Genomic DNA, 26,748 nt, shown 5'->3' with positions numbered 1-26,748 from the left:
GTTCTGCCATTAGTATCTGATCTAAACCTCAACAGAACCATAGACATGTGGAGGCCCTTCACCACCTTGCACTCTTGTGCCTGTATTATCTATGGGTCTTTTGACTGTATTTTTTTTTTTCAAGTGTCATCATTCTTCCTCCCTTCCCTGTTCTTCTTTTTTTTGCCTGTGGTGTTAGAGATCCAACCCAGGGCCTCATGCATGCTAGGAAGGCACCCTACCACTAAGCTTCATCCCTAGCCTTCTTCTCCCCCCACCCCACACTGTAGAATTAATAATTATAAAAATACCTTATATTGATATGGGTTTTACAGTTTTAAAGACTCACAGTTCTTAACAACTTAATAAAACTTAGTGCATCATATTCTCTTCATGTTATATCTGCATTCTAAAAGAGAACCCAGCTGCATCTGCCCATGTGGATGGTAATTGGAAAGGGGCCTTGTTTTACTTTCTCCTTTATTGATCAAGAAAACTACCTCCTGACAAAGGTCAAATTATTTCAAACTCTAGACAGTTAAATGATCGTTCTGCCACAAATTTATTCAGGAAACTGTAATCCTAAAGTATGGAATACCATGAGGGTTACAAGAATTAGAATGTAATTAACAAAGTAAATTTTTTTTTGGTTTCGTAAGGATACTCTTGTTTCAGGTGAACATGATGTTCCTCCTTCAGCTTACATTCTGTTTTATGTTCTGAGGTTGCTGAGGGCAGCATGTAGAAGTGTAGGAACCTTCCAGTATGTTCTCTGTTGGAAGTCCTGTCAGTTCTCATTATGAATTTTCCTTATGTATGACATTAAAATATACCAAAATGCCAGAAACCTGTAGGCTTTGTCAAACACAGGAATCCCATTTCATTTTTCCTTGGTCATCAGCTTTTCTGTGGCTTTTCACCATTGTTTCTTTCCTGTGTTTGAGTGTAGCATGTGAATATATTCAGGATTGATAATAGCCGATTGATAATAGTTGTTGTTATTTATTGGATAAAGATCTTTTCACTTCTAAAAATTGTAGCTTTGACTGGGTGCAGTGGCCCACGCTTGTAATCCTGGCAACTCAGGAGGCTGAGGCAGGAGGATGGCAAGTTCAAGACCAGCCTGGACAACTTAATGAGACCCTTCCTCAAAATCAAAAATAAAAAGGACAAGGTGTGGTGGCACGTGCCTGTAATCCCAGTGGCTCTGGAGGCTGAGACAGAAGAATCATGAGTTCAAAGCCAGCCTCAGCAATGGCGAGGCACTAAGCAATTCAGGTCTCTAAAACACAAAATAGTGCTGTACCAATAATAAATATGTAAGTAAGTAAATAAATAAATAAATAAATAGGGCTGGGGATGTAGCTCAGTGGTAGCACACTTTGGGTTCAATACCTAGTACTGTTAAAAAAAAAAAAAAAGTTGTAGCTTTGGCATTGGCTGCCTTTTTGGAAAATGTCTCGACCACCCTTGGTGTAATCATCTACCTGTCTCTGTTTAGAGTTCTGTGATGTAAAAAATGTAGTTGCATAGTCTGTTTTTGAACTAGAGTTCTTTAATGTAAGAAATATAATTGCATTGTTATACCAGCCTGATTTTTTTTTTTTTTTTTTTTTTGTCGTGGTGCTGGTGATCAAATTCAGAGCCTTGCACATGGCAGGCAAGGACTCCACCACTTTAAGCCTTATTCTTATTGCTAAAGAAACAAGTTGAGAATTTAGGAACAATAGCCCTATACTAGCATCTCTAAAACTATTCCATAGCATAGGTGTTCTTTGAAATATGTATCTTGAAAATGTCTTTGGATTAAACAAATTTATTTGTTTACTACAGAATTTTTCAGAGCCCTTAATATGCTGGTATACATTATGCCCTTAATGAGAGGTGAATATACTAGACAATGTCCCTAATTTTTTCTTTTTTTGGTTTGGCAGTGCTAGGAATTGAATCTAGGGCCTTATGTATGCTGGACTAACACTGAGCTACATCCCCCACCACACACACTTGCATATTATCTGTTTACAGACTGCAGAACTGGTAACCTAGTATATATAGTTTAGAGAGCATTTGTCTGCTATGTTTGTTTTTCCTTTATCCTTAAGTCAGTGCACAGAGAGAACCATCCAGGAAAGTTTCCTGTGTGTTCTTCAGCATCTCAGCAAGCCTTTCTTATCACCCAACTGAATCACATTTTGTTTGAAAACCAGTGTGGATTTAATCATTTTTATTTCAACTGAAAGTAACTTCCTATATTACTTGGACCACATTTTACTTCTCTATTTCTGTTCCTAACATTTTTCTTCTTCAAAGAAACTCAGTTATTTACTTCTGACATTATGTTCTTGACTTTTCTTTGATAAATTAAAATCACCAAGCCCTTATTATTTTTTAACATAGTGTGATCATTTTGTTCTCTTAAAAAAAAAGAACAAAAAAGATTTTGCCAGTGATTGTTTTAAAATTAAGTGCACTACACTATAAGTGGCTTTTAAAAAATATGTGCTTGGGCTGGGGTTGTCGCTCAGTGGTAGAGCGCTTGCCTAGTATGTATGAGGCCCTGGGTTCAATCCTCAGCACCACTTAAAAATAAGCAAATAAAATAAAAAAATGTGTGCTTAACATGCTCTCTCCTGAGCTAAGAACTTGTCTTCCTTTTATCTTTTAATACTAATTTGGCCAACATGGCTAATTTGTGCTGGAAAAAAATCCCACCACTAGACTCTCAACCCTCCTCAGTAATGCCTGAGGATAACCTGGACTAGGTAACAGTCATCCATAAAAGGCTGTGGGCTTAACTTGGGGGAGAAAGATAGATGAGAATCATCTCCTAAAAGCTCCTCCTGTATTCCCCTGGAAGGAGCCCTAGCAGTTTGCCAGCATTTTATCTGCCAACAGCAGATGTAAGCTCTCAAAAACAGCAGGGAGGACTCTGACTGCAACAATGCATCAAGTCTGTGGTTTGTAACCTCAATAGTCAGGCAGTTAAAACTTTGTTTTTTTCTAACAAAGACATTTTGATTGCCAAATCCACAACCATTAGCAGCTGTGGTTGTGAATAGTTCTGGAGACCTAACAAGTCTTGAGACAAAAAGTTGAGTTATTGGCTTTTGTTTCAATGAGTCTGTGTAGGGTTTGTGCTATTTTTATCCCTGCCTTCAAAAGAAAATCTGATTGTCTGAAATCTTCAAGGCCATTGATTATTCTATTTCTTTTGAACTGAATCCATTCCACTCCTGCCAGCTTTCTGACCCTTTAGTCCTTTTGATGTTATGGCTTTTGTGACAGCCAAAACCCTATCTTCAAGGAATTATGCTGAAGCATTCTGCTGGGTGCCTACATCCAGTAATTGACACCAGCAATAGAATTTCAGTCTTCCAGTAGAGAAGAGAGTATGAGTGACTTGTTCCTTCTTTAAGAGTGTCTAAGCAGCATAGATCTTCAGGAAGATTACAGATATCACTTTAGGTTTGTAAGTCAAAGCTTGCATCACTAATGGATTGCCTGTGAGTCTAAGAGGGGAGAAATTAAGAGTACTGAAGGAAGTAATAGTCAATATGCAGACCAGGAATTGGCCTTGAAAAGACAAAGGCCATAAATTATCTTTTAAAATTTGTGAGGGATTTGGGAGTATAGCTCAGTGGTAAAGCTCTTGCCTAGCATGTGTGATGCCCTGAGTTCAGTTCTCAGCACCATAAAAAATAATAATAAAATTAAAATATCCTCTATGTTGCACAGAGAAAATCTGCCAATTCATAGACCTGACAGTGTTCCTCAGGGATCACAGGTTATTATCCAGTTCAGCAAAGAAGGAAATTGTGTATCACTGGCAAATAGCCTAATTCCAAGCAGTTCTTTAAATTCACAGCTCACCTGAGATAGGAAACCTATTTTCAGGATTCTTATGAAGACTAGAATATTTACTAGAGTTTCTAAGTCAGAACAGACTGTCTTTATCGTCATTTTCAGATGAAAATGGTTTAAGGAGCTCGACACAGAGACACTGCCTATAATCCCAGCTACTTGGGAGCCTAAGGCAGGAGAATCACAAGTTCAAGACCAGCCTCTGCAACTTAGGGAGACCCTGTCTCAAAAAATTAAAAAAAGGACTGGAATATAGCTCAGTGGTAAAGTACTCCTGGGTATAATTCTCAGTATCCAACAACAACAACAACAACAACAAAAATGCGTTTTAAGGAATAACTGTGTGTGTGTGTGTGTATGCATGCATGTTTTCTGTTGTGCTAAAGCACAAATAGAAGAGAGACGAGGAATATTGCCACTTTTTCATGTATTTATGTGAATTCTTCAATGTTTAGTTTTTCATCTAACAATGAATGTGTAATTCTTAAAATTTTCTTATATTTTTTTAATCAATAAATATTTGAGTGCCTACTATAAGTCAGACACCATTCTAGACACTAAAGGAAACAAAAAGATACATAGGTTCTTTCCTTGGAAATCTGAAAGGCTACCAGATTTCTAACCAAATAAAATATAAAAAATATTTTATATTTTGTTAACAACCAAATAAAATATAAAAAATGGGGCTGAGGTTGTGGTTCAGTGGTGGAGCGTTTGCCTCGCATGTGTGAGGTACTTGGTTCAATTCTCATCACTGCATATAAATAAATGAATAAAATAAAGGTCCATCAACAACTAAAAAATATTAAACAAAATCTAAAAAATAAAGATAACGCTTTAAAAAAAATAATGCTAGAGATCAAACACAGGTCCTCAAACATACTATGTAAACTCTATACCACTGAGCTACACTCCCAGCCCAAAATAAATGTCTTAACAGAAGTAAGATTGCCTCTGAGGATTTGAAGAAGGGAATGATTATTTCTAACTCAGAGGAAATCCACAAAACTATTAAGAAATGGCTTCAATATGTGCAATGCCCTGGGTTCAGTCCCAAAGTACTAAAAAAAAAAAAACAAAAAGAAACATGGCTTTGAATTTGCCTTGAAGAAAAGTAATAAACATTATCATTTTTGATGACTTATTATGTGCCATGCTTATTATATATGTTATTTTCTAAACTTCACAACAATTCCAAGCAAGATACTATTATTCCTCTTTTAGAGATAAGGAACTTAAAGCTAAGAGAGTACAAACAACTTGTGTAATGTTGGTCAACCCATGTTAAAATTGGGAGTTTGCTGTCCAAGTCTTCCTATTTACATGCTAGCACAGCATATTCTTGCTGTGCATGGTGAGGCATTCCTGTAATCCCGGCTACTTGGGAGACTGAGGCAGGAGGATTCCAAGTTCCAAGCCAGCCTGAGCAATTCAGGGAGGCCATTTCAAAAAATAAAAAAGACTGGTGATGTAGCTTAGTGATAGAGCCCTTCCCTAGTAGTGCAAGATCCTGGGTTCAATCCCTAGTACTGCAAAATAAAAAAAGAAAAGCATATTCCAAGGAGAGGAAGTAATGTGACCAAAGGCACAGGTGGGAGGCCAGATGAGGTGGTGTGTACCTGTAATTCCCAGATAACTCTGGAAGCTGAGGTAGAATGTCAAGGTCAAGGCCATCCTGAATACTGATGGGATGTTATAAGGATGTAGGAATAATGATGGCAAATCAGTTGGTTGAAAGAAATATGTGAGGGAAGAGGAACAAGCAGCAAGCAAGAATGGAAAGGTAGATTGTGGTCAGAAAGTTGATAGCTATGAATGATAGGCTGCAGAATTAAGACCTTTTTTTCTAGTGAGTTGCAGGATGGGGAGGAGGGTTTTGAAGGTTTTATGAAGCAGTAACAGGATCAGAGCTTTGCCTGAGGAAAATTCATTAGCAATGGGCTGGGGATGTGGCTCAAGCGGTAGCGCGCTCACCTGGCATGCGTGTGGCCCTGGTTCAATCCTCAGCACCACATACAAACAAAGATGTTGTGTCTGCCGAAAACTAAAAAATAAATATTAAAATTCTCTCTCTCTTAAAAAAAAAAAAAGAAAATTCATTAGCAGCAATGTAGAAAATGGATTCAAGTGGAAAGATTATGAATGTGGGAAGACTAGTGAAAAGAGTGTTATAGTCTAGGGTAGAAATATAAAAAGACGGGCTGGGGATGTGGCTCAAGCAGTAGCGCGCTTGCCTGGCATGTGTGCGGCCCAGGTTCGATCCTCAGCACCACATACAAACAAAGATGTTGTGTCTGCCGAAAACTAAAAAAATAAATATTAAAGAAATTTTCTCTCACTCTCTCTTTAAAAAAAAAAAGAAATATAAAAAGACCTGTTTTAGTATAATGCCTATGGAATTAGGCAGGAGAAGAACATATATAAGAGATTTAATATAGGTAGAATCAGTCATTTGTTGTGATACCTTGATTTTAACCTATAAGTTAAGAAAGTCTTAGAGAAAGTGGTCTGCTTGACCTAGAAGGAATCTGCTGTGGCCTTGATATGTTTTTACAATCTGCTTGAGACTTCTTGGTTTGTCATCCAATCTGTTGTGTCATCCAAGTGACAAATTATCTCCTAATTCAATATTGTATGCCTCAGAATATTAGATAATCACACATTCAAGGAATATTTATTATTTTGTGTTATGTGCCAGGCATTATAATAAAGACTAAAGATCCAGAGTTTTAACAAGATCTTCCATTCCCTCTATATTATTAAGCCTACTAGAAGAAACTAACAAAAAAACCCAATCATAAGTATTACATGGATAGCGGAATGCACAAAGGAGGGGACCCAACTCCTAACTCAGCTGGGTTTAGATGGAATGGGGAGAGTTAAGGAAGCTTCTAAAAAAAGGGCAAATCCTACTAGGTGCAGTGGCACTCATCTGTAATCCCAGCTGCTCCAGAGGCTGAGGCAGGAGGATTGTGAGTTAAAAGCCAGGCTTAACAATAGCAAGGCACTAAGCAACTCAGTGAGATCCTGTCTTTAAATAAAATATAAAAAATGGCTGGGGATGTGCCCCTGAGTTCAATCTGCAGTACCCAATTTAAAAAAAAAAAAAAAAAGGGAAATCCTGATGAAAGCAGAATTTATACATTCCTCAATGTACCTTTTTTTAAAAAAAATTTTTTTAGTTGTTTATAGACCTTTATTTTATCTATTTTTATATGTGGTGCTGAGAATCGAACCCAGCACCTCACACATGCCAGGCAAGTGTGCTACCACTGAGCTCCAGCCCTAGCCCCTTAATATACCTTTTTTTGTTTGTTTTGTACCAGGGATTGAACCCAGACACATTACCACTGAGCTATAGCCCTTTTTATTTTTGTTTTTGAGACAGGGTCCTGCCAAGTTACGTAAAGCCTCACTAACTTGCTAAAGCTGACCTCAAACTTGTGATTTTCCTGCCTCAGCCTCCTGAGGATTACTGATATGTGTCACTGAGCCTAGCCTTCAGTATACTACTCAGTATACTATTCTATATCAAGTCATTATGCCGCGTGTGTTGGGGGTGCTGGGGATTGAAACCAAGGCCTTGTGCATGTGAGGCAAGCACTCTACCAACTGAGCTATATCCCAGCCTTCATTATGCCTTTTTTCCACAAGGAGAGCTCCTATTCATCCTTTAAAACAGCTCAGATATCACTCCATAGATTCTTCCCTTACCCCAAACCAGTTTTTGTCTGATAGAATTAATCATTTCCTTCTGAGAGCTACTATAGGTTCATACTCCTCTAACTGTAGTATGTTACTTTATTTCTTATTTCTTTCCTGTGTTTTTTTTTTTTTTTTGGGGGGGGGGGAATGGAGGTTACATGTTCACATTTAGTTCCTTTAGGTCATCATCTATGTTTTATTCACCTGTATGTCTCCTAACATAATATGAGTCTGGCTCATAGTGAATGCTTAGTAAATGGTCATGCCAATATTGAGAAGCAAAGAGTGATTGATATGTGAAAAGCCATAAATGCCATGTATAGGAATTTGAACTATATTCTAAAGGCAACCATGTAAATGATATAATAAGATGTATATTTTAGAAAGACTGTACTGAACCCAGCATTCCCTCTTCTGAAATATACTCCAAATCATTACCTCATAAAGATATCTGTACATCCACATTCATTACAATACTATTCACAATAACCAAGATATAGAAACAATCCAAGTGGCCCATCAGTGGACAAATGGATAAAGAAACTGGTGTGTATCATTCATATATATATGCTGTGTATATGTTTATATAAAAGAATATTACTCAGCTTAAAAAATGAAGACTGGAGGACTTCATGCTAAGTGACAGAGGCCAGATATGAAAAGAAAAATAATGTATGATCTCATTTATATGTGAGATCTTAAAAAAAAAAGTGGGGGGTTGTCAAATATAGAGAGATAAAGAATGAAACACTGGTTACTAGGATTGGGGTTTCAGAGAGGAAATACAAAGATGTAGGGCAAAGAATACAAAGTAACAAATATGTAGGATGAAAGGTCAAAAAATCTAATGTAACTGGCTGCAGTTATCAGATATTAATTACCAGGGGTAAACCCAGCCATTTTGGAGGCTGAGGCAGCAGGATTACAAGTTTGAGGCCAGCTTCAGCAGTTTATCAAGACACTCAGGAACCTAGTGAGACTCTGCCTCAAAATAAAAAGGACTGGAACACCCTTAGTTCAATTCCTAATTTACCATCTCCCCCTGCCCATCCCACCCCATCCCCCAAAAAAAGGATGCAGTTGCTTTCAGGATATGCCTCTTTGGCTCTGTTGTGTTTGTGGCCTTTTATCAGACTCATTTCCTTCTCTTTTTCTGAGTTTTATCACCTCAATCTTCTTGGAGTCAGTTTTTAGCTAACTAGATTTCAGAGCCTGATTTCATGTCCTATCTAGTTCCTTGAAGTTCAATCAAAAAAACCTTCAGCATATAGATGTGCTTTGTCAATGAGTTCTTTATTAACTCTTTGTTTCGACTCTGAAGGTAGGTATAAGATTTATAGGTCATCTGAGACGTAATGTGAAGAATGACATAGTTTAGGAGTTATTGATCACATTAATACAATAACTAAATGGAAGCTTTCGGAGTTGGGTAAAAATGCCCATTTGGCTCTAAATCAGAAGTGGTTGCCAAAAAGTTTTTTTTTTTCCCCCCTCATAAAAATGGCAAAAGAAATGTTATCTAGATGACTGGTGAATAATTTCCCTCTGGAGAGGAGAAGAAAGTGGCTGATTAGTAGTTAATTACCTGTTATGTTAAATAGCTGTGAAATTTATGAGGCATTAAGGAAGAGTAGGTCCACCTCAGACTGGAAGCCAGGTGATAGAAGTCTTTGTAGACAAGAACAACAGCAACTGTCAGAAGAGTCTTTTACTAAATATGGATGGTTGCTTAATTGTAAAACCCACATTCCTTAAACTGTGTATTATTCCATTTCATTGATGCCTAATCTAGCATCCTCTCTGAACTGAATGTGACATCATGTTTATTCACATTCTTCACCTCTCTCAACTTACTCTTTCTCTGGGTCAGTAATTTTAGTCTTTTCACTCTTTGGTCAAAGATCCCTTTCTTACAACTATCACTGACTTGTTAGAATATAATGTGGTCCTTAATGCACAGGCATTAGGAGTTATTATGCTTTTTTGGAGGTACTTTGACTTTGCCTTAGTGTCCTTAATAATGAAAAATGATTCTTCCTTAAGTGTGAAGGCCTTGCTTTATTGTTTGTAGGCTGCTTTGCTCCTCATTTCTGTGTCTTGTAAGCCCTGTGTTTGGTGGTAGAGTGAGAAAAGGGATATTCCCATGGAACTTAGATTTGAGATTCAGTTAGGAAAGTAGATCTTAATGTTTATCATCATTATAAGGCATGATTGGTCCAAGGAGTTTATCATAGTATCATTATACTTGTCCCTCAATTTTCCAGTTTTCCTTACTATTCAACATTTACTTATTCTGTTAACATACGTCAGAATTATTTTCTTTTCTTTATTTCTTTTCTTTTGTATGTATGTGATGAGAGATGGGGTGTTAATGGGAATTGTACCCAGGGGCTTTTGCATGCTGGGCAATCCCTTAGAGACAGGGTTTTGCTGAGTTGTTTAGGACCTCACTAAGTTGCTAAGGCTGCCTTTGAACTCAATCCACCTGCTTCAGCCTTCTTTAGCCTCCTGAGCTGCTGGGATTACAGGGATGCGCCACTGCATCTGGCACCTTTTTTTTTTTTTAATTGTCTAATTGTCTGTTTATTTATTATGGTACTGGGGATTGAACTCAGGAACACTCTACCACAAAGCTACACCCTCAGCCCTATGTATTTATTTAAGACAGGGTCTTACTAAGTTGCCAGGCTGGCCTCAAACTTGCATCCTCCTGCCTCAGACTCCCAGGTCCCTGAAATTGCAGGCATGGGCCACTGTGCCTGGTCAGATAATTTTATTGTAAAGGGGATCTGGGAAAAATGGGGTAGTAGCTAGTGTAGGATCTGGGGAGACATTTTTGTTTTATAGTAAATATTACAGAATATTTATGTGTTATTGGGATTAATCCAGTAGGGAAGAAAGAGTTACAAGTGTGGTAGAAAAGGGAGAGAATGGATGAAATGGTTGGCTGTTTTGGAAAAGCAGAGCTATGAAGTCCTAGCAGCATTGTCCTTTTTGTAAGCTATAGAGAAGGGAAAAATTAAAGAGATGGTAATTGTGACTATTGATGCTTTGTTCTCTGTAGAATTAGGTTTAAAGGTATTGATGATAGCCTCTGGTCTTACTTGTGCCAAAGCACCTCAGCATGTGGAGCTTACTTCCTTCTAAATACCCAGCAGTAACAATTGGTCCCTGCTTTTTTTTTTGAGTTCTAAGGATCCAGGGGATAAGGGAAGAAGAGGATTCATCCTCCCATCTTTACTGTCTTTTCCACTGTGACTATTTTGATGTTGCTTGTGAATATGTTTGTGGTTGATACTTAATATTAAGTGGGTTTTTTTTTTTTTTTTTTTTGGTAGTTGAAGATGGACAGCACGCTTTCATTTTATTTGCTTATTTTTGTATATGGTGTTAAGGATCAAACCCAGTGCCTCACACATGCTAGGCAAGTGCTCTGCCATTGAGCCACAGCCCCAGCCCCTTCAATTACTTCTTATGAAGGATATGCCACACCTGTCCTACACTGAAAGCTATGGTATATGGTCAGAAACAAAAGCTGCTATTACCTGTTTTCTGTACAGTATCAACTTATCACTTCGGACAGAGTGATCAGTAAAGAAGTTTATGGTTCCACTAGATAAATTTGAATTTTCTTGCTTTTTTTTTTTTTTTTTTTTAGCTGAAACCTCTTTTTCTACTTTAGAGTCTTAAATCTTTGGAAAAATAAGAGTGGAAAAATAATTTCTTATTTTTGTCTTTTTTGGCCATGTTTTGGATCAAACCCAGGACCTTACGCAAGTAGGAAAGCTAATTTCATATTTTTTAGTAGTTACTAGGAGAACAGCTTCTCTGGTAATTAAGTCTGACCCAGATGCCTATCAGTCATATTTGTCCATCTTGCTAAATACAGGATATCCCAAGATAAGAACTAATGTAACACCAGATCAGTTGGGCATTGCTAGAGAACATTTTCTGCCAACCCCTAATTGTTCCTTAAATTGTGATTGTATACTAAATATAGTCTTCTTTTTAGGTTCTGTGCCTGTCTTTGTAGAAGGAATAAAAGTTCTAAGTATTCAGGCAAATTTGTTTTGTGATAAGAGATCCAAAAAAGACTTTTAAAAAAATTTTCAGAATTGTTCTGCCAGTTACCTTTTTACCCTAAGACAGCTTTTACATGTTCATACCTTTCAGAATGAATCATCTTCCTTGACTTTAGTGAGAGAAGGGCTGTGTGTACTGTTGCTGGCAGAATTTCCACAAATGTTTTTCTAAAGTCTTCCAGTGCTTCACTTGGGTTGAACCAATATTTCTGAAAGAGACCTGTGAATCTCCCAACTCTGAGTTGTTTGTGTTAAAAAGAATGGTCAGTTCTGATTTGCCTGGAAGGATGTCAGGCATCCTTTGTTTATGAAGCAGTTCCCACTATTGAAAGCCAGAGGTGGCAGGCAAGAATATATAAAACTGTACTAAAGACTGCAGAAAGGTGAAATTCTGTTCTTGCTTGTTGAGCATAATCCTCTTTACCTAAAAAATGAGGAATACTATCATCAGAATGTCAAGGTAAAATCTGGGACATGCTTTGATCTCTTTAAAATTCTAAATTTATCCCAAATAGCTTGAACTTTTTATTTTTATAATTCACAGTTTCCAGACATCAGTCAAGAATCTGATTCTCCATTTGTTTTCATCTGCAAAAATCCCCAGGAAATGATTGTGAAGTTTCCTATTAAAGGAAATCCAAAAATCTGTAAGTCACTATCTTTGATGGTCTAATTTGTTTCCTTTTTGTTTTGTATCTCACTTGTCTAACTTTAAAAGTATTTGTTCTGTGGTATTCCTAATGGGAGGATTCACATTATTATTTTATCAATAACTTTACTGTTGGATTTACTACAATATAGCCTTCCCAAAGTATCCTGATCCACAATCATTGGCATGATAGTAAATCACCATAAACTTCTATTTAGAACCCCATTACATTAAAATGCAATTTGTTACCCAAAAGAATGCTTTGCCCCACTGTGTGATGCTCATCAGAGAAAGTAGAGATCTAATACTAGTGACAATATTGTCATTTATCCATTGTTCTTCAATATTTGTTCCAAGAATAAAACTTAAAATCTTTTTTTAAAATTTTCTGTTTTTATTAGTTATGACAATAGAATGTATTTTGACATATCATACATCTTAAAACTGTTTTTTTATTTGTTTTGTCACATGTTAGGCAATGTTCTACCACTGAGCTATTCCCTAGGCCCTTGTGTTGTTTTATTTCTTTGGTACTGGGTTTTGAACCTAGGGGCCCTTTACCACAGAGCTACATCATAGATCCTTATTAATTAATTAATTGTCACCGTGTCTTGCTAAGTTGCTGAGGGTGACCTCGAATTTGTGATCCTACTGCCCCAGCCTTTGGAGTCATTGGGATGATAGGAGTGTGTCATTGTGCCTGGCTATATATGTATTTTTTTAATTTAATTTTTTGGTGATAGGGATTGAACTTAGGGCCTTGAATATGCTAAGCACACTCTCCCAGTGAACTACACACCTTCAGCCCTTAAGTTGTTTTTCATTTGTTTGGGTTTTTGTTGTTATTGTTTTTTGTGGTGCTAGGGGTTGAATCTAGGGCTTCGTGCATACTAGACAAATGCTGTAGCACTGAGCTACACCCCCAGTCCAATGAGTGTCTATTTTAGAGGCACCACTTCCCATATTTCCCTTTATTATTGGTTCCTATAGTTGTGCCTGAGCCCTCTTGCTTTTCATTCTTTTTGAAATCTCGGTTTATTTTCTATGACTTTTGCTCTTAGGTTTTTGTAATTATAATACCCTTTGCATATTGCCTTCTCAGGAAATGCTTGTTGACTTTACTTTCTTCTTTGAACTGATCAGCTCCCACTTCTCCTCTCTCTAGTTCTAGAAGTAGCCTCTTCTATTTCACATCAATCACAAAAAACATATAATGGTTCCTTCTCTGGCTAACTTCTATTGAAAATCATCAACAACAATTCCCATTTGCTCACGTCAGTTACTGTTTCATGCTTCCATATCACTGTTTTCCCATTATATGAATTGGGCAGTTCTGAGGCATGCTTGTTTTCTCTTGTGCACAACTTTACCTCCTCCTATACCTTGGGTAACAACTTGCCTTTTTATAAATCTATTCTGTAGATAAGTACTTCTCAAACTATGAAAAAATAAAAATCACCTAGCCAAACTATAAAAACACAGGATCCTGGGTCCTGCTTTCAGATGATACTGATGCTATTGGCCAGCTGACTATATTTTAGCATTGTTTTTCATCACAAGATGAAATGCTTGGAATATCAATTTAGTGTTCACTGCAAAATTTAGGAACTCTCATGATTGATAAGACATATTTTCCTGAGATTCCTATACATAAGAAACTCTAAACAAAGTTGCCTTTGACTTACATAGATTATTTACTTCAGACTATACTCCAGTTACTACAGTTATTGGCCAGGTAACCTTGGAAATTCTTTTTTCCTCTCTAGTATTGAGAACTGAAATCTTCTTTCACATTCCCTTATTTTTTATTGTGGTGTTCTAGAACTTCCTCCCCCATTCCATCCTCACCTTGCTTTAGGTACTGATGGCAGTCCTGTTGGAAGAAGGAGAAATGGAGATGGGTCTTCTCTCTCAAACAACTATTACTTGATCTTTAGTCCCAGTTCCCTTTCTCAGCTTTATTCCCTGTCTTAGTTTTCATCTACTGTTTAAGACCCTGTGAAAAAAACATTCTGTGTAAGTAGAGTCTAGATATTTTTCTGAAATGTTTTATTTTAGTACTTTTTCTACTCAGAGACCCACCTTTAACACATATATGACCTTCATTTTTCTCCTGTGGGGTGAAAGGGATGAAGGAGAGTGATGTTTTTAAGAGAAAGTCTTGATACCTTATGTCTTTCACGTTATTCTGTTTCTATTAGTTAATAGAACATTGGTCAGAAACAATAGTGAAAATGTTTCTAAAAGGAAGAAATAGAGCTGAGCTTAGTGACACATGACTATAATCCCAGTGACTTGGGAGACTTATGCAGGAGGATTACAAGTTTGAGGCTAGCTTCAGCAATTGAAACCCTGTCTCCAAAAAGTAAAAAAAAATAAAAAAGTTTGGCTAGCCCATATGGATCTCAGAAAATATTTCTATTGAGAGTCAGCCTAATCTGAGAATTTAGTCTGGTGTGAAGTTTTCTATTTCCTTTAACTTCTTATTTCATTATCTTTCATTCCTCATTACCATTTCTAAAAACCTTCTTCTTTACTGGAACTCCTTTTCCTTCCTTTAGGCTCTGGGAGAAACTTCCAGTTGTTTAGAGCTAGAAAATTTTGTTGTTGTGTTTTGTTTTTGTTTTTACACTACTGGGAATTAAATACAGGGATGTTCTATCACTGAGCTACATCCCCAGACCTTTTTATTTTTATTTTTTATTTTGAGACAGAGTTTTTATAAATTGCCAAGGCTAGTCTTGTACATGTGATCCTCCTGCCTTGGCCTTCTAGTAGCTGGGATTACAGGTATACGCCACTGTGCCTCTCTAGAGCTGGAAAAAATTTTAATCCCAGTACCACATGAAATAATTAAATTTCATAGTATTAATAATATTAATACTCTACTTAGAGTAGTGTGGTTAAATGTTTCTTTGCAAGATGCTTAGAAACCTCATCACCCTTTATAAGTTGGTTCTATGAGAAATATATTTCAAATTTCAAACTTTTGACTTGCAAATAAATTTTTAGAATATTCCCCATTTAACATGTTATGTTTTTTTTGTGTATTTGTGTGCATATGTGTGCATGTGTATATATCTTTCTCAAAGGTGTATATTTGATGTATGTTTTTGGACATATAAACTTGAACTTTCTTGACTTTGGAGTAATTTGTGTCATTGAAATTGAAATAATTCAGAAAAGAGTAGTGTGCAATATAACATCATTTGGCTTCATGTTTGCTTAAATTAGGAAATGCAAAAAAACGTTAATTATAGTGGAGTATATAGATTGAATACTCAAAGAGATAAAGGAATATTTTTTTGTATGTGTGGTACTGGGAATTGAACTTGGGCCCTCTATATGCTAGGCAAGTGTGCTACCACTGAGCTATCCCCAGCCTGGAATTTTTTTTTTTTACATTAACTACATGTTATATACACTCATGTAAATTCTATACTGCCTTTTATTTTATTCAAAGCATGTGAAAAATCCCTAGAAAGTCATATGGATTGATGACAAATACTTTTTTTCTTGTAACTTCTTGCCCATCTGCTGCACATGCACTTGATATTCTTTTATGCATTGTGATTGAGGATGTGGTTTAACACTGAGATGCTTTAGGTACTAAATGTAAATACAGGAACTAAGCATTATCTCTCTCCTACTAAGAGAATGTATTGTATATTACTGTGATTCACTGTCGAGATCCCAAGTCTTGAAAGATCAAGTCAATTAGAACTCATAGCTCAGGGTTCCTTTAATCTGAGAATAGCCATTATTTGAGGATATGCCTTTTCCCATAAGAAGCCCAAGTCCCTTGCTTCATTGCCTATAGTTGGCTCAAGAGTTGCTGGTATTGGTAGTCACTCTGGTAGGTATTAAGTTTACAAAGATGTCCTTGATTAAAAAAAGAATTCACAAATTATTGGCCCATGTATGGTTTTATTAGATAGGCTAAGTGATTGAAGAATTTTATAATCCCTGGAATTTTGCAGTCCCTGGGAAAGGCCTGGAAATCCTTGTTCCTCTTGGATCACCTTCCTCCTATAAGTCTTATATTTTATGACATCATCATTAAAGCTAGTGATTAGTTTGTCTACCATTTACTGTTGATTTTACCTGACATGATCCCTGTTGATGCCTTTCACAATCAGACAGGAGTTTTCTGAAATTTAGGTTTGGAATGTTCTTATACAGTAAGTCTTTGTGAAGAAAATTTTTATCTCTTTTTTTTTTAATATGAGGAATAGAATACATTTATAGACTTGCATGGGATTATATGGTGACTCTAGGGTGAAACAGGCCATAACTAAGAAACAACTCCAAAGCCTCCATATAAATAATATAAACACCCTTACTTTTTCAGGGGATTCTGAATTTACGAATAATTTTCGCCAGGTGTGATGGCACACAGCTTTAATCCCAGCAACTCAGGAGGCTGAGGCAGGAGGATCAAAAGTTCAAGGCTATCCTCAGCAACTTAGTGAGGCCTTAAGCAATTTAGCAAGACTCTATCTCAAAAATAAAAAGGGCTGGGGATGTGGCTCAGGGGTTAGTTAAGCACTCTAGGTTCAATCTTTGGTATGTATAAATAAATAAATAAAGTATACAGGAGGATATGCATAGGATATATGTAAATACAACACCATTTTATATAAGGGACTTCAGCATCTGAGGATTTTGTTATACATTGGGGTTCTGGAATAAATCCCCTACAGATTCTGAGGGACAACTGTATTATTACAATTAGTTACTTGATTAAATTACATAATATGTGTAAAATACTTAGCACAGTGCCTTGTATATAGAGAGCACATAATGTTACCTATAATTTCAACAATTCTGAGTTTATAGAGATTTTTTTCCTCCTTTCATTTTATATTTGAGTAAACAGGTTTTCAGAAGTTGTATTTTTCTTAAATCTTCTGGTTTTAGTTTTCCTACTTTTTTTTTTTTAAATCAGGTTGCCTCAGGAACAAATTATTCCAATTCACTTTTTTTTTTCTTTTGTTCGATTAAACCCAGGGCTTTGCACATGTTAGGCAAGCACTCTACCACTGAACTACATTTCAAGCCTCCCCTCTTTTTTATAATTTCATTTTGAGGCAAGGGTCTTGCTAAATTACCCAGCCTTGACTTCAAACTTGTTGATCCTCCTGCCTCAGCCTCCTGAATCACTGGGACTAGCAGGCATGGAAGCACATACCTATAATCCCAGAGACTCCAGATGCTGAGTAGGAGCATCACAAATTTGAAATTAGCTTCTGCAATTTAAAATGAAAAAATAAAAAGGGCTGGGGTTATGGCTTAGTGGTCAAATGCCCCTGGGTTCAATCCCAAGTAACAGGAAGAAAGAAAGAAGAAAAAAAAAAAAAAAAACTAGTAGCTGGGGTTAAAGATGTGTACTACCATGCCCAGTTTCCAATTTACCTTTCAATTTTAGGGCATAATATTATAGAGCTGGATGGGACCTTCAGTACTCTCTAGTCTAATTTTTTTTTTTTTTTTTTTTTTAAATATTTATTTTATTTTTTTAGTTTTCAGTGGACATAACATCTTTGTTTGTATGTGGTGCTGAGGATCGAACCCGGGCCGCACGCATGCCAGGCGAGCGTGCTACCGCTTGAGCCACATCCCCAGCCCTCTCTAGTCTAATTTCTTCTAGAGTTGAAAAAAATTGAGGACAAGAGTCACTATGGAACATCCTCAAGGTTATGCAGTTAGAGTCTCAAATAAAATTGAGAACTGGATGTCTGGAGTCTCAGATGAAATTCTAAATTCTGTCTTAGCTTGTCCTAAAGTACTGAATGAGACTCAATACTTACTTCTGTGTACCACCACCTTTTACAGTGTATAAAGTTTATTTGATATCAGCTACTTTGGGTTACAAAGTTGTAGTATCTATCTTCTTTGTTTTAATCATTTAATGAAGGCATTTATTGAAAACCAACCATTTGACAGTCACTGTGGTAATGTTAGGAATACAAAGGCAAACTTGCCTTGTAGTAGGGCTCTTTGCCAGATCGCTGGCACATGTTCAGGTTTCCAGCCAGGCAGTCTATGGGATGAAAAAACTCCTAAAACCCTGGGAATGCCCTATGCTCTAAAGACCAAATTAAAATCAACAGCATTGTGAATATTGTTGATGGCCTTCAGGGTTTCATTGAGTGACAGTTTCTGAGGAAGCCCAGAAGAAGATGTAATGTTATTTCCAAAAGCAGGTGTTATTCCAAAAGACTGGAGGAAGGGGATTTAAGAAAACATGGATATTTGTTAGGCTGAGGTTTTCTCTCAGTCTCCTTGTGTGGTCATCAGGGCATGTATTCTTCTCTGAATTGGACAGATGAGACCACTGAAATCCAGAGGCTGAATGACTTGCTTCAGATCATACAACTAGTTAATACCAGAGACAATGGGCTAGAACCTTGGTCTTCTACTAGTTCAGTGTTCTTTCAGTTATACCTAATTGCCCAACAAAGGAAAATGACAGCATATGAATGGCATTGGTTATAGGTGTGGGCCCAAAGTATACCTGGGTGCCCTTGTATACCCACACCTCTTTATTTATTTTTTAGAGCTAAAGTTGAACTGAATTATGTTTCTATTTTTAGCATCAACTTCTCTTGACTTAGATGAGGCTTTTTGAGGGAGAAAAAAAAAATTGCAAGCTTTTTTCTCAGGCCAGAAAGACAAGAACTCTGAAGATTCTCTTTATGACGTGGATGATTCAAAGGCAGCTACCACTGAACCAAATGCTATCCTGGTAGATCCACGGAATCACAGTTCAGAGAACATATTAGTAAAGTTCCTCTCATTTGGATCACCTGGGACACGAAAATTGCTTGTTTCTAAGTTTAACACAGAAGAGTCATGTGGCCTATGGCCTATGACCTTTACCCTTCTTAGCTGGTGATAAAGGGGCCCTTTGTCAGCAAAGCATTCATGTGGATTCAATTCCACTGTTTCAGGTCACTCGCCCTATTAAGTCTGAGACAGCAAAGGGGTGAGTTGAACTGATTTTCTCACTGTGAAAGAAGGTTCATGCATTATGCTGAGCCAGTTAACAGGTCAGCAGAATGGATTTCTCACTCTGTAAAATACCTTCCTTTCTTTATTACATGTTAATATTCTTAAAAACTTTGCCTTTTCTAGGAGCTACAAAATTAGATTTAGATTAGATTCTTTGCACAAATAATACTTTGTGTATGTATACATATGAGTCCATATCCATCCATCCATATACAGTGTTCTCACTGCTTTCTCATTCTTACAAAATGAAACTCTGAAGTTTGGGAGTATCTGAGTCCTAAAGCAAGATAATTGAATGTGACAGGAACACAGTAACCAGAAGACCTGGGAGGCCATGAAATATTTGCATTGCAAATTTAAAAAAATAAATAATGAGACTTTTTTTTCTTCCTTACAGGGAAACTGGATTCCAAGATCCATCAAGGAGCAAAGAAGGGGTTAATGAAGCAGAATAAAGCTGTCTGACCCAGGAAAAAAGGAACTATACAGCATAGTGGAGTTTTGTGTACTAAATTTGCTATCCACTGATCCTTTGGAATTGAAGCAGTAGAAATCTAAAGACTTGGTGTCAGGCTTGAATCTCTCAGAATTTAAACTCTTAATGAAATCTGTATATTTTTCTTAAAGAATTGGGATTCTTACTTTATGTAGTGGGTCAAAATCTTTGAATACACTATTTATAAAAATTTATTTAAAAAAATTCTAGGTCTTTGACATTTTTGTCATTATGGTAGGGCTGGGGAGAGGGTAGCTTAGTGATAGAGGACTTGCCTTACATGTGTGAGGCCCTGGATTCGATCCCCAGTACCAAAAGGACAAAGTACAAGTTGGAGATTACATTTTCTTCTGAGATTTATATTTGTAGCTAAGAAAGTTCTTAACCCAGGTTAGCAATTTTTTTTAAGGGACTACTTGGGTTTAATTTTTCTTTTCAAAATGAAAGTCTGATAGGGTAGTAGGATGTTTAAGGAATCCTAAGTATAATACAAACCTCTGATGACACAAAATATTTTGAACAAGCTTTTTGCTGGAGTTCAGCATCTCAAAAAACATTTTTTTTTTAAATTTAAATACTAGGGATTGAAATCAGAGGTCCTTTACTCCACTGAGCTACATCCCCAGCCCTTTTTACTTCTTAATTTTGAGAAAGGGTCTTGCTAAGTTGCTGAGGCTGGCCTTGAACTTGCAATCCTCCTGCCTCAGCTTCCTGAGTACCTGGGATAACAGGCATACACCACCATACGGGTTCCAACATCCCTTAATTGAAAAGTGAAAAGCTGAGTTACCCTTATTGGCCGTGTTTACTTGCTAGTTTTTATATTTGGGGTGGGAGCAAAAGAAATAACCTGAAGAAGCACTTCCACTTTGTTCATTAGTTCGAGAAGTCAAGTCAAGGAAGGATCAGATTGGGAATAGATAGAGCCACCTACTAAAGCACTGTAAAGCTGCCCGATTTATTTTGTTGGTATTGCAAAAGCATAATGTGGATGGGGCAATTCAAAACTAATTGAAAAAATAAATCTCTTCAGTAAGTACATCCAAATACTCTCAAATGCTGAAACCCAAACTATTTGTAACCATCCACAAACTATGAGCTTTAGAAAAACAGGAAACAGGTTTGAAATGAGATTTTTTACTAGTCCATCTAGCCTTACTTTGTGAAGCACTTTGTTTCTAAGTCTGTTCTGAAGAGTTATCAGAATCTCAATTGCTAGCATCGTGAGGAAATCCATGGTCTTAATTGTGTATGTTCTGCTTTTTATAAAACACCACCACTGCACTGGGAATTCAACTCACTCTAGTAGTTATATGTATGACTTAAAAAAGAGAGAGTGAGGGAGAGGGAAAAAGTACTCTGTATTATAAAAAGATTAATTTCCCCTTTCTTTAATCTTTCATATTCAGTATTTATTTGCATTGAAATGCCTCCACTCATTATACATTGATGTTCACTCAACTGTGAACCCTGCTTGTTGCATTGCTATAAGCATTGGTTCTATAGGGGCTGATCATTCTGGATTCCCAGGGAAAACCCATCAGATTCCTATTCTGGTGATGCAAACATGCAGTGTTCTTTTTTCTTTTCAACCTCTGGAGAAAGTGGCAAGGACAGCTAATGGCACTTCTTTATTGGGAAAAAAGTCTTTTTAGTCTCCTGGAGACCCTACTATTAATGAAGGCATAAAGCACTACCACCCTGAATTCTGTATTGTTGAAGTTGTCTGGCTTGCTTTCTTGCTTTTGTGTGTGTGTGTGTGTGTGCGCTGGAAATTGAACCCAAGGGTGCTTTACCATTGAGCTACATCCCCAGTCCTTTTTTTTTTTTTTTAACATATTTATTTATTTATTTATTAGTAGTAGTAGTAGTAGTAGTACCAGGGATTGAATTCAGGGGCATTGGACCACAGAGCCACATCCCCAGCCCTTTTTTCTATTTTATTTAGAGACAGGGTCTTACTGAGTTGCATAGCGCCTTGGCTTTTTGCTGAGGCTAACTTTGAACTGACAATCCTCCTGTCTCAGCCTCCTGAGTCACTGGGATTACAGGCGTGCGCCACTGGGTCTGGCTATTTTTTTATTTTAAGTCAGGTCAGCAACTGCTAACTTGTTGAAGCTGGCCTCAGATTTATGAATCCTCCTCCTTCGGTATCCAGATTTCCTGGGATTACAGGTGTGCACCATTGCACCTGGCTTGTCTGCCTTTTTTTTTTTTTTTTTTTTAGTTGTAGATGGACACAATACCTTTATTTTATTTATTGTTATGTGGTGCTGAGAATTGAACCCAGTGCCTCATACATGCTAGGCAAGTGCTCTACCACTGAGCCACATCCTCAGTCCCTTGTTTGGCTTTCTTAATACTAAAATAAAACTGAAAGGTAGAAAGGAGATAAGGAGCCTAGGCAGCAAAAAAATAACAAAAACAAAACAAAAAAGTTTCTCTGCTTTTTATTTGAAGACAACCTGTACACAGAGGAGTCTGGATTGATGTTCCACCTGGATAGATTGTATGTGAAGAAAAATATTGAGAGCTGTAACAGATTGTGTTATACAACCATTTTGTATGCTGTGATAAGAAAGTTTACAAGAACTTTACAAGAACCCACCTTAGCATTCAAAATATGCAGTTGGAGCTACATGAGTAAATGGCAGAGTAACTTGGAAACTTCTTTTCAAGGTTAGCCTGTGAAAGCCTGTCTTTAGTTCACGTGGTAGTGTAGTATAAGGTCTCTCTTTTACTTGTGTAGACATGGAGAGGAAGTGTGGGAGAGGCTTGAGGGGATATGGCCCTCAGTTGCTCAAAGATGAATAGCATAATTTAAAGCGTACTGGAAATTCTTAGCAGCCTAAGTGCAAACTTGCTTGGGAATAGACTGTACAACATTTTGCTCTGACCTTATTAACTCTGGGATAGTTTATAGTTTAGCCCTGAAAGAAGTTTCAAGTTTCTGAGTTGGTTTTCTGTTGCAGTCTCAATATCTGTGCCCTTTTTTAGTATGGCTGGATTCAGTGGCTATCAATTTGTGTATAGTACCTAAAGGAATCTCAAGTTTGTTTTTTTTTCCTCCCTCTACTCCCCCCACACACCCCCCTCCCGCAGGCAGGACTCAGTCTCATTTATTTAAGTTCACAGTAGCTGCATATGAAACTGGAGACTTTGTCAGGGTTTAGTGGCTTTGTAAGAGACATTTTAGAATACAGTAAGGACTTAGGGGCATTATTTGTTTGTTTGCTTCCTATAGCTTATCTAGAGAAAGAAAATTAGGTATCCCCTCTCTTCTTAAACTGGAGTTTTACAGAAATAATTTTTTCCTAGGAAGTATGAAAAATGTATGCTTTAAAGATTAGTTTTATAAATAATTACAAAGTTACAGGCTTTTTATGAGTTATAAACCTTAATCTCTTTCCACTTTAACGACTATCTCTACTAAAGCCCATTTATGTGGATTTCATTTAATCTAGTAATTTTTTAAATGCCTTTGCTAGAGACCAGTAAAAAGCAAGCATCTATAAAACTAGAGAAATCAGTAAACTTCAGTTTATTAGGCCTGGAGGAAGAAAGTCAGTTCTGTGGTAAAGGAATTTTTTTTTCCTTGAGATTCTGCACATTTGCTGTTCTCAACTTCTGTGAATGTGTTCAGAGGGAGGTGATCCATTCATTAGCAGCAACAGGGTTCTGGCTTGTGGAGGGCATTTCTATTTCTCTCACACAGTGAAGAAATTACATAGCCACTGTCCTGTCCTCTAAAACAAAGAAACTTGTATAAATCTCTATTTATGTCTGCGCACATAGTATGGCTTAATTTGTGGAATGAAACTTGGTAAACTGATTAGATTTTGGATTTCAGTCGTGATGGTAGAGCCTAGAAAGAAAACCTAGTAAATGGACCCTAACCTGGAATCAGAAAAAGAGGTATGTTGAGGGAGAGAGGTACTGAGAATCCATAAAGAGGTATGTCACAGAAAGGGAGTGAAATGTTGGCCTGAGAAGCATAAAATGTCACCAAATTTCTTCTCTTTGAGAGGAGTCTTGAGCAATATTGTCTAATATGGTAGCCACTAGCCAAAGGTGATTATTTAAATTTCAGGGCTGGAGATGTAGCTCAGTGGTAGAATGCTTGCCTTGTATACACAAGGTCCTGAACACACACACACACACACACACACACACAAATAAATTTCAATGAAGGATTCAGTTCTTAAATCACTGTTAACCCTATCTTTATATTTAAAAATATAAACCCATTTTAGTTCATGGGACATACCAACAGGTGGCGACTCTAGTTTGTTACTTGGGCCACAGTTTGCCAATCCTTGGTCTAGAGGTACAGGAAGTCACAATTTAAGATTCTTTGTTGTTCTTACTGTTGTTATTATTGTACTGGGGATTGAATTCTGGGGCACCTTAACATTGAGCTACCTCCCCAGCCCTTTTAATTTTTTTTATTTTGACACAGGTCTTGCTAAATTCCTGAGGCTAGCCTTGAATTTGCAATCATCGGGCCTCAGGCTCCCAAATCACTGGGATTATACGTAGGCACCACCACACCTGGTTTAAGGTTTTAAGATTTTTTTTTTTCTTCTTTTGAAGTACTGGGATTTGGACCCAGGAGTGTTATCACTGAGCTACACTCCAAGTTCTTTCTGTTTTGAAACAGGATCTTGATAAATTAATCAGGCTAGCCTGGTATTCTCGATCCTCCTGCCTCAGCCTCTTGAGCAGCTGGGATTGCAGATGTTTGCCATCATAAATAGCTAAAATTATTTTACTGTATGGTACATTTGATCACTTGAAATTTTTTAGTGAGTCTTTCAGGTATGAGAGCATCTAAGAATTGAGATCCGCTATAGAAATGTTTTCTCTTGCAAGTCTGTGATCCCAGCCACTTGGGAGGCTAAGGTAGGAGGGTTACTTTAGTGAGGCCTTGTCTCAAAATTTTAAAAAGGCTGAGATTGTATCTTAGTGACAGAATGCCCCTGAGTTCAATACCCAGAACGAGAGAGAGAGAGAGGAAAACTTTATTCTCCTTTCCTTTTACTTTTGCAATTTAGTCCTCTCCAGTGTTAGTCACACTCCTTTGGTAGGAGATGACTATTGAAATATTTAACTGTTACATAAGTCATACATAAATCTAAAACACTGAACGCTTTTTTTTTTTTTTTTTTTTGGCCTACTAAGTAGTTGAATCCTCACTACTACAGTTCAGAATGGAAGTTTACTGTCACTTAGGATCAGTTCTGACCCTGAACTGTCCCAAGAACCATGGGGATATTGGTGGACCAAAGGGGAATTAGTTTTCCTAGGCCACACAGGCTTATTGTTCATTTTTAGCTGTCAACCCTCCGACTCTCCTTTTTTGTGTGTGTGGAGATAGAGATGGGAAGTAAAGGGATTTTATGACTCACTCTTAACTCTAAGTCTCATGCTGTCTTGAGTGGCACTGTTGAAGGAAGCCTCAGGATAAAGGAAGAAAGGAAAGATCTGCAAAGCAGAATGAAATGGTCATGCACACAGGAAGGACATAATAGGCTAAGTAGTGTGGAACTTTGAGGATTAAGATAAATTTCTGTTTGCTGTGGTAGAAGGTGGAAGTCTTAGAAGGTTGTGAAGAATATAATGTTTCACAAGTGATGGGTGAGAGTGTTCACTTAAAAATGCTTACTGCCGGGCTGGGTTTGTGACCCAGCGGTAGAGCCCTTGCCCAGCATTTGCGAGGCCCTGGGTTCGATCCTCAGCGCCACATAAAATAAATAAATAAAATAAAGATACTGTGTTCAACTACAACTAAAAAATAAATATGTATTTTTTTAAAAGATATTTACTGTGTACTAGTGTGCTGGGCAGATATGAATGGCAGATAAATAAAGACAAAAGTTATAATCTATAGTAATAAAAAGGTCTGTTGGATGAGGACAGAATAAGATACAGAATATAAGGGCTAGGGATGTTGCTCAGTTGGTAGAGCGCTTGCCTAGCATGTGCATGTGCCCAGTAAGGGGGAAAGAAATCAGAAAATAAAAAACAAAATTTATGATATAGGATGGTGAACTGAGCCGGGCTCAGTGGCGCTCATCTGTAATTCCAGAGGCTTGGGAGGTTGCGGGGAGTTCAAAGCCAGCCTTAGCAAAAGCGAGACCCTAAGCAACTCAATGAAACCCTGTCTCTAAATAAAATACAAAATAGGGCTGGGGATGTGGCTCAGTGGTTGAGTTCAATCCCCAGTAACCCCCCACACCCTCCAAAAAGGATGGTATACTGAAAAAGATGTTGAAGGATTAGAAATGGGTACTCTGTAGAGGAAAACAAGTGATAAACCTAAAGAAACCTAGGAGAACAAAGGATTAAAAGTGAGGGGTTTTGCTGAATGAAGATGTAAAATGATTGAAACCAACATGAGCTGTGGTTGCCCTTTGTTGATATTTATGTTCAGACCTGAGGCCCTTTTCCTCCATACGGCTGAAGGACATCTACCGAACTGCTCTTATGTACTTATGGTACAGTACTTCTTCAGAGATCCCTCTGCGAGAAGTCTGGTTCAGTAAGAGTTCTCCCTTCCACGAGAAGAGAGCGAGAAGGGAGCGTTAGGTTGGAACTCTTCAACCCAGATTTCTTCGAGTTTATCTCTGCTGCAACTGGCTCGCCGGGTTTTCCAAATTCCCGGAGCTCGACTTTAATCCGGGCTCCCAGTAGCAGCTCATTCCGAGACCTAGGATTTGGCTCATTCATCCAGGTTCCGGGTTTCCCCTGCGCTCACCCGCTCCAGACTCCACACCAGCACGGAGTCCAGATCCGAAGGCACGACAGTCCAGTATCCGGGTCTTCCAGGCGGCCCTGCTTGTCCCGGATCGCGGCGGTGGTGGCGGCGGCGGCTGAGGGACCCGCGGCCCCGGACACAGCGGCACCGGCCGGGCGGGGCGGAGCGGCGCGGGGAGGGGGCGGAGAGCCGGAGCCGGGGTGGG

The 26,748-nt window shown here is 37.7% G+C and overlaps 1 protein-coding gene across 5 annotated transcripts in view; it reads left to right on the top strand.

The window, feature by feature from the left end:
• The window catches only part of Trip4 (thyroid hormone receptor interactor 4), a 71,329-nt gene extending 49,837 nt beyond the window's left edge, over positions 1 to 21,492 (top strand). For all 5 annotated transcript variants that reach the window (XR_009225132.1, XM_046426603.2, XM_046426601.2 and 2 more), the window contains 2 exons: positions 12,172 to 12,274; positions 19,688 to 21,492. Coding sequence is in view for 4 of the 5 variants with exons in the window: in XM_046426603.2 (XP_046282559.1) it covers positions 12,172 to 12,274; positions 19,688 to 19,755 (171 nt within the window). In the remaining variant the exon portion in view is untranslated. The remainder of the gene's footprint in view (positions 1 to 12,171; positions 12,275 to 19,687) is intronic.
• The last annotated feature ends 5,256 nt before the right edge of the window (positions 21,493 to 26,748 follow it).

Source organism: Marmota monax, unplaced genomic scaffold, assembly GCF_021218885.2.
Source record: "Marmota monax isolate L192 unplaced genomic scaffold, Marmota_monax_Labrador192_F-V1.1 WCK01_AAM20220418_F8-fsc00078, whole genome shotgun sequence".
Classification (NCBI taxonomy): Eukaryota; Metazoa; Chordata; class Mammalia; order Rodentia; family Sciuridae; genus Marmota; species Marmota monax.
This window is presented reverse-complemented; position numbering and strand designations above follow the sequence as displayed.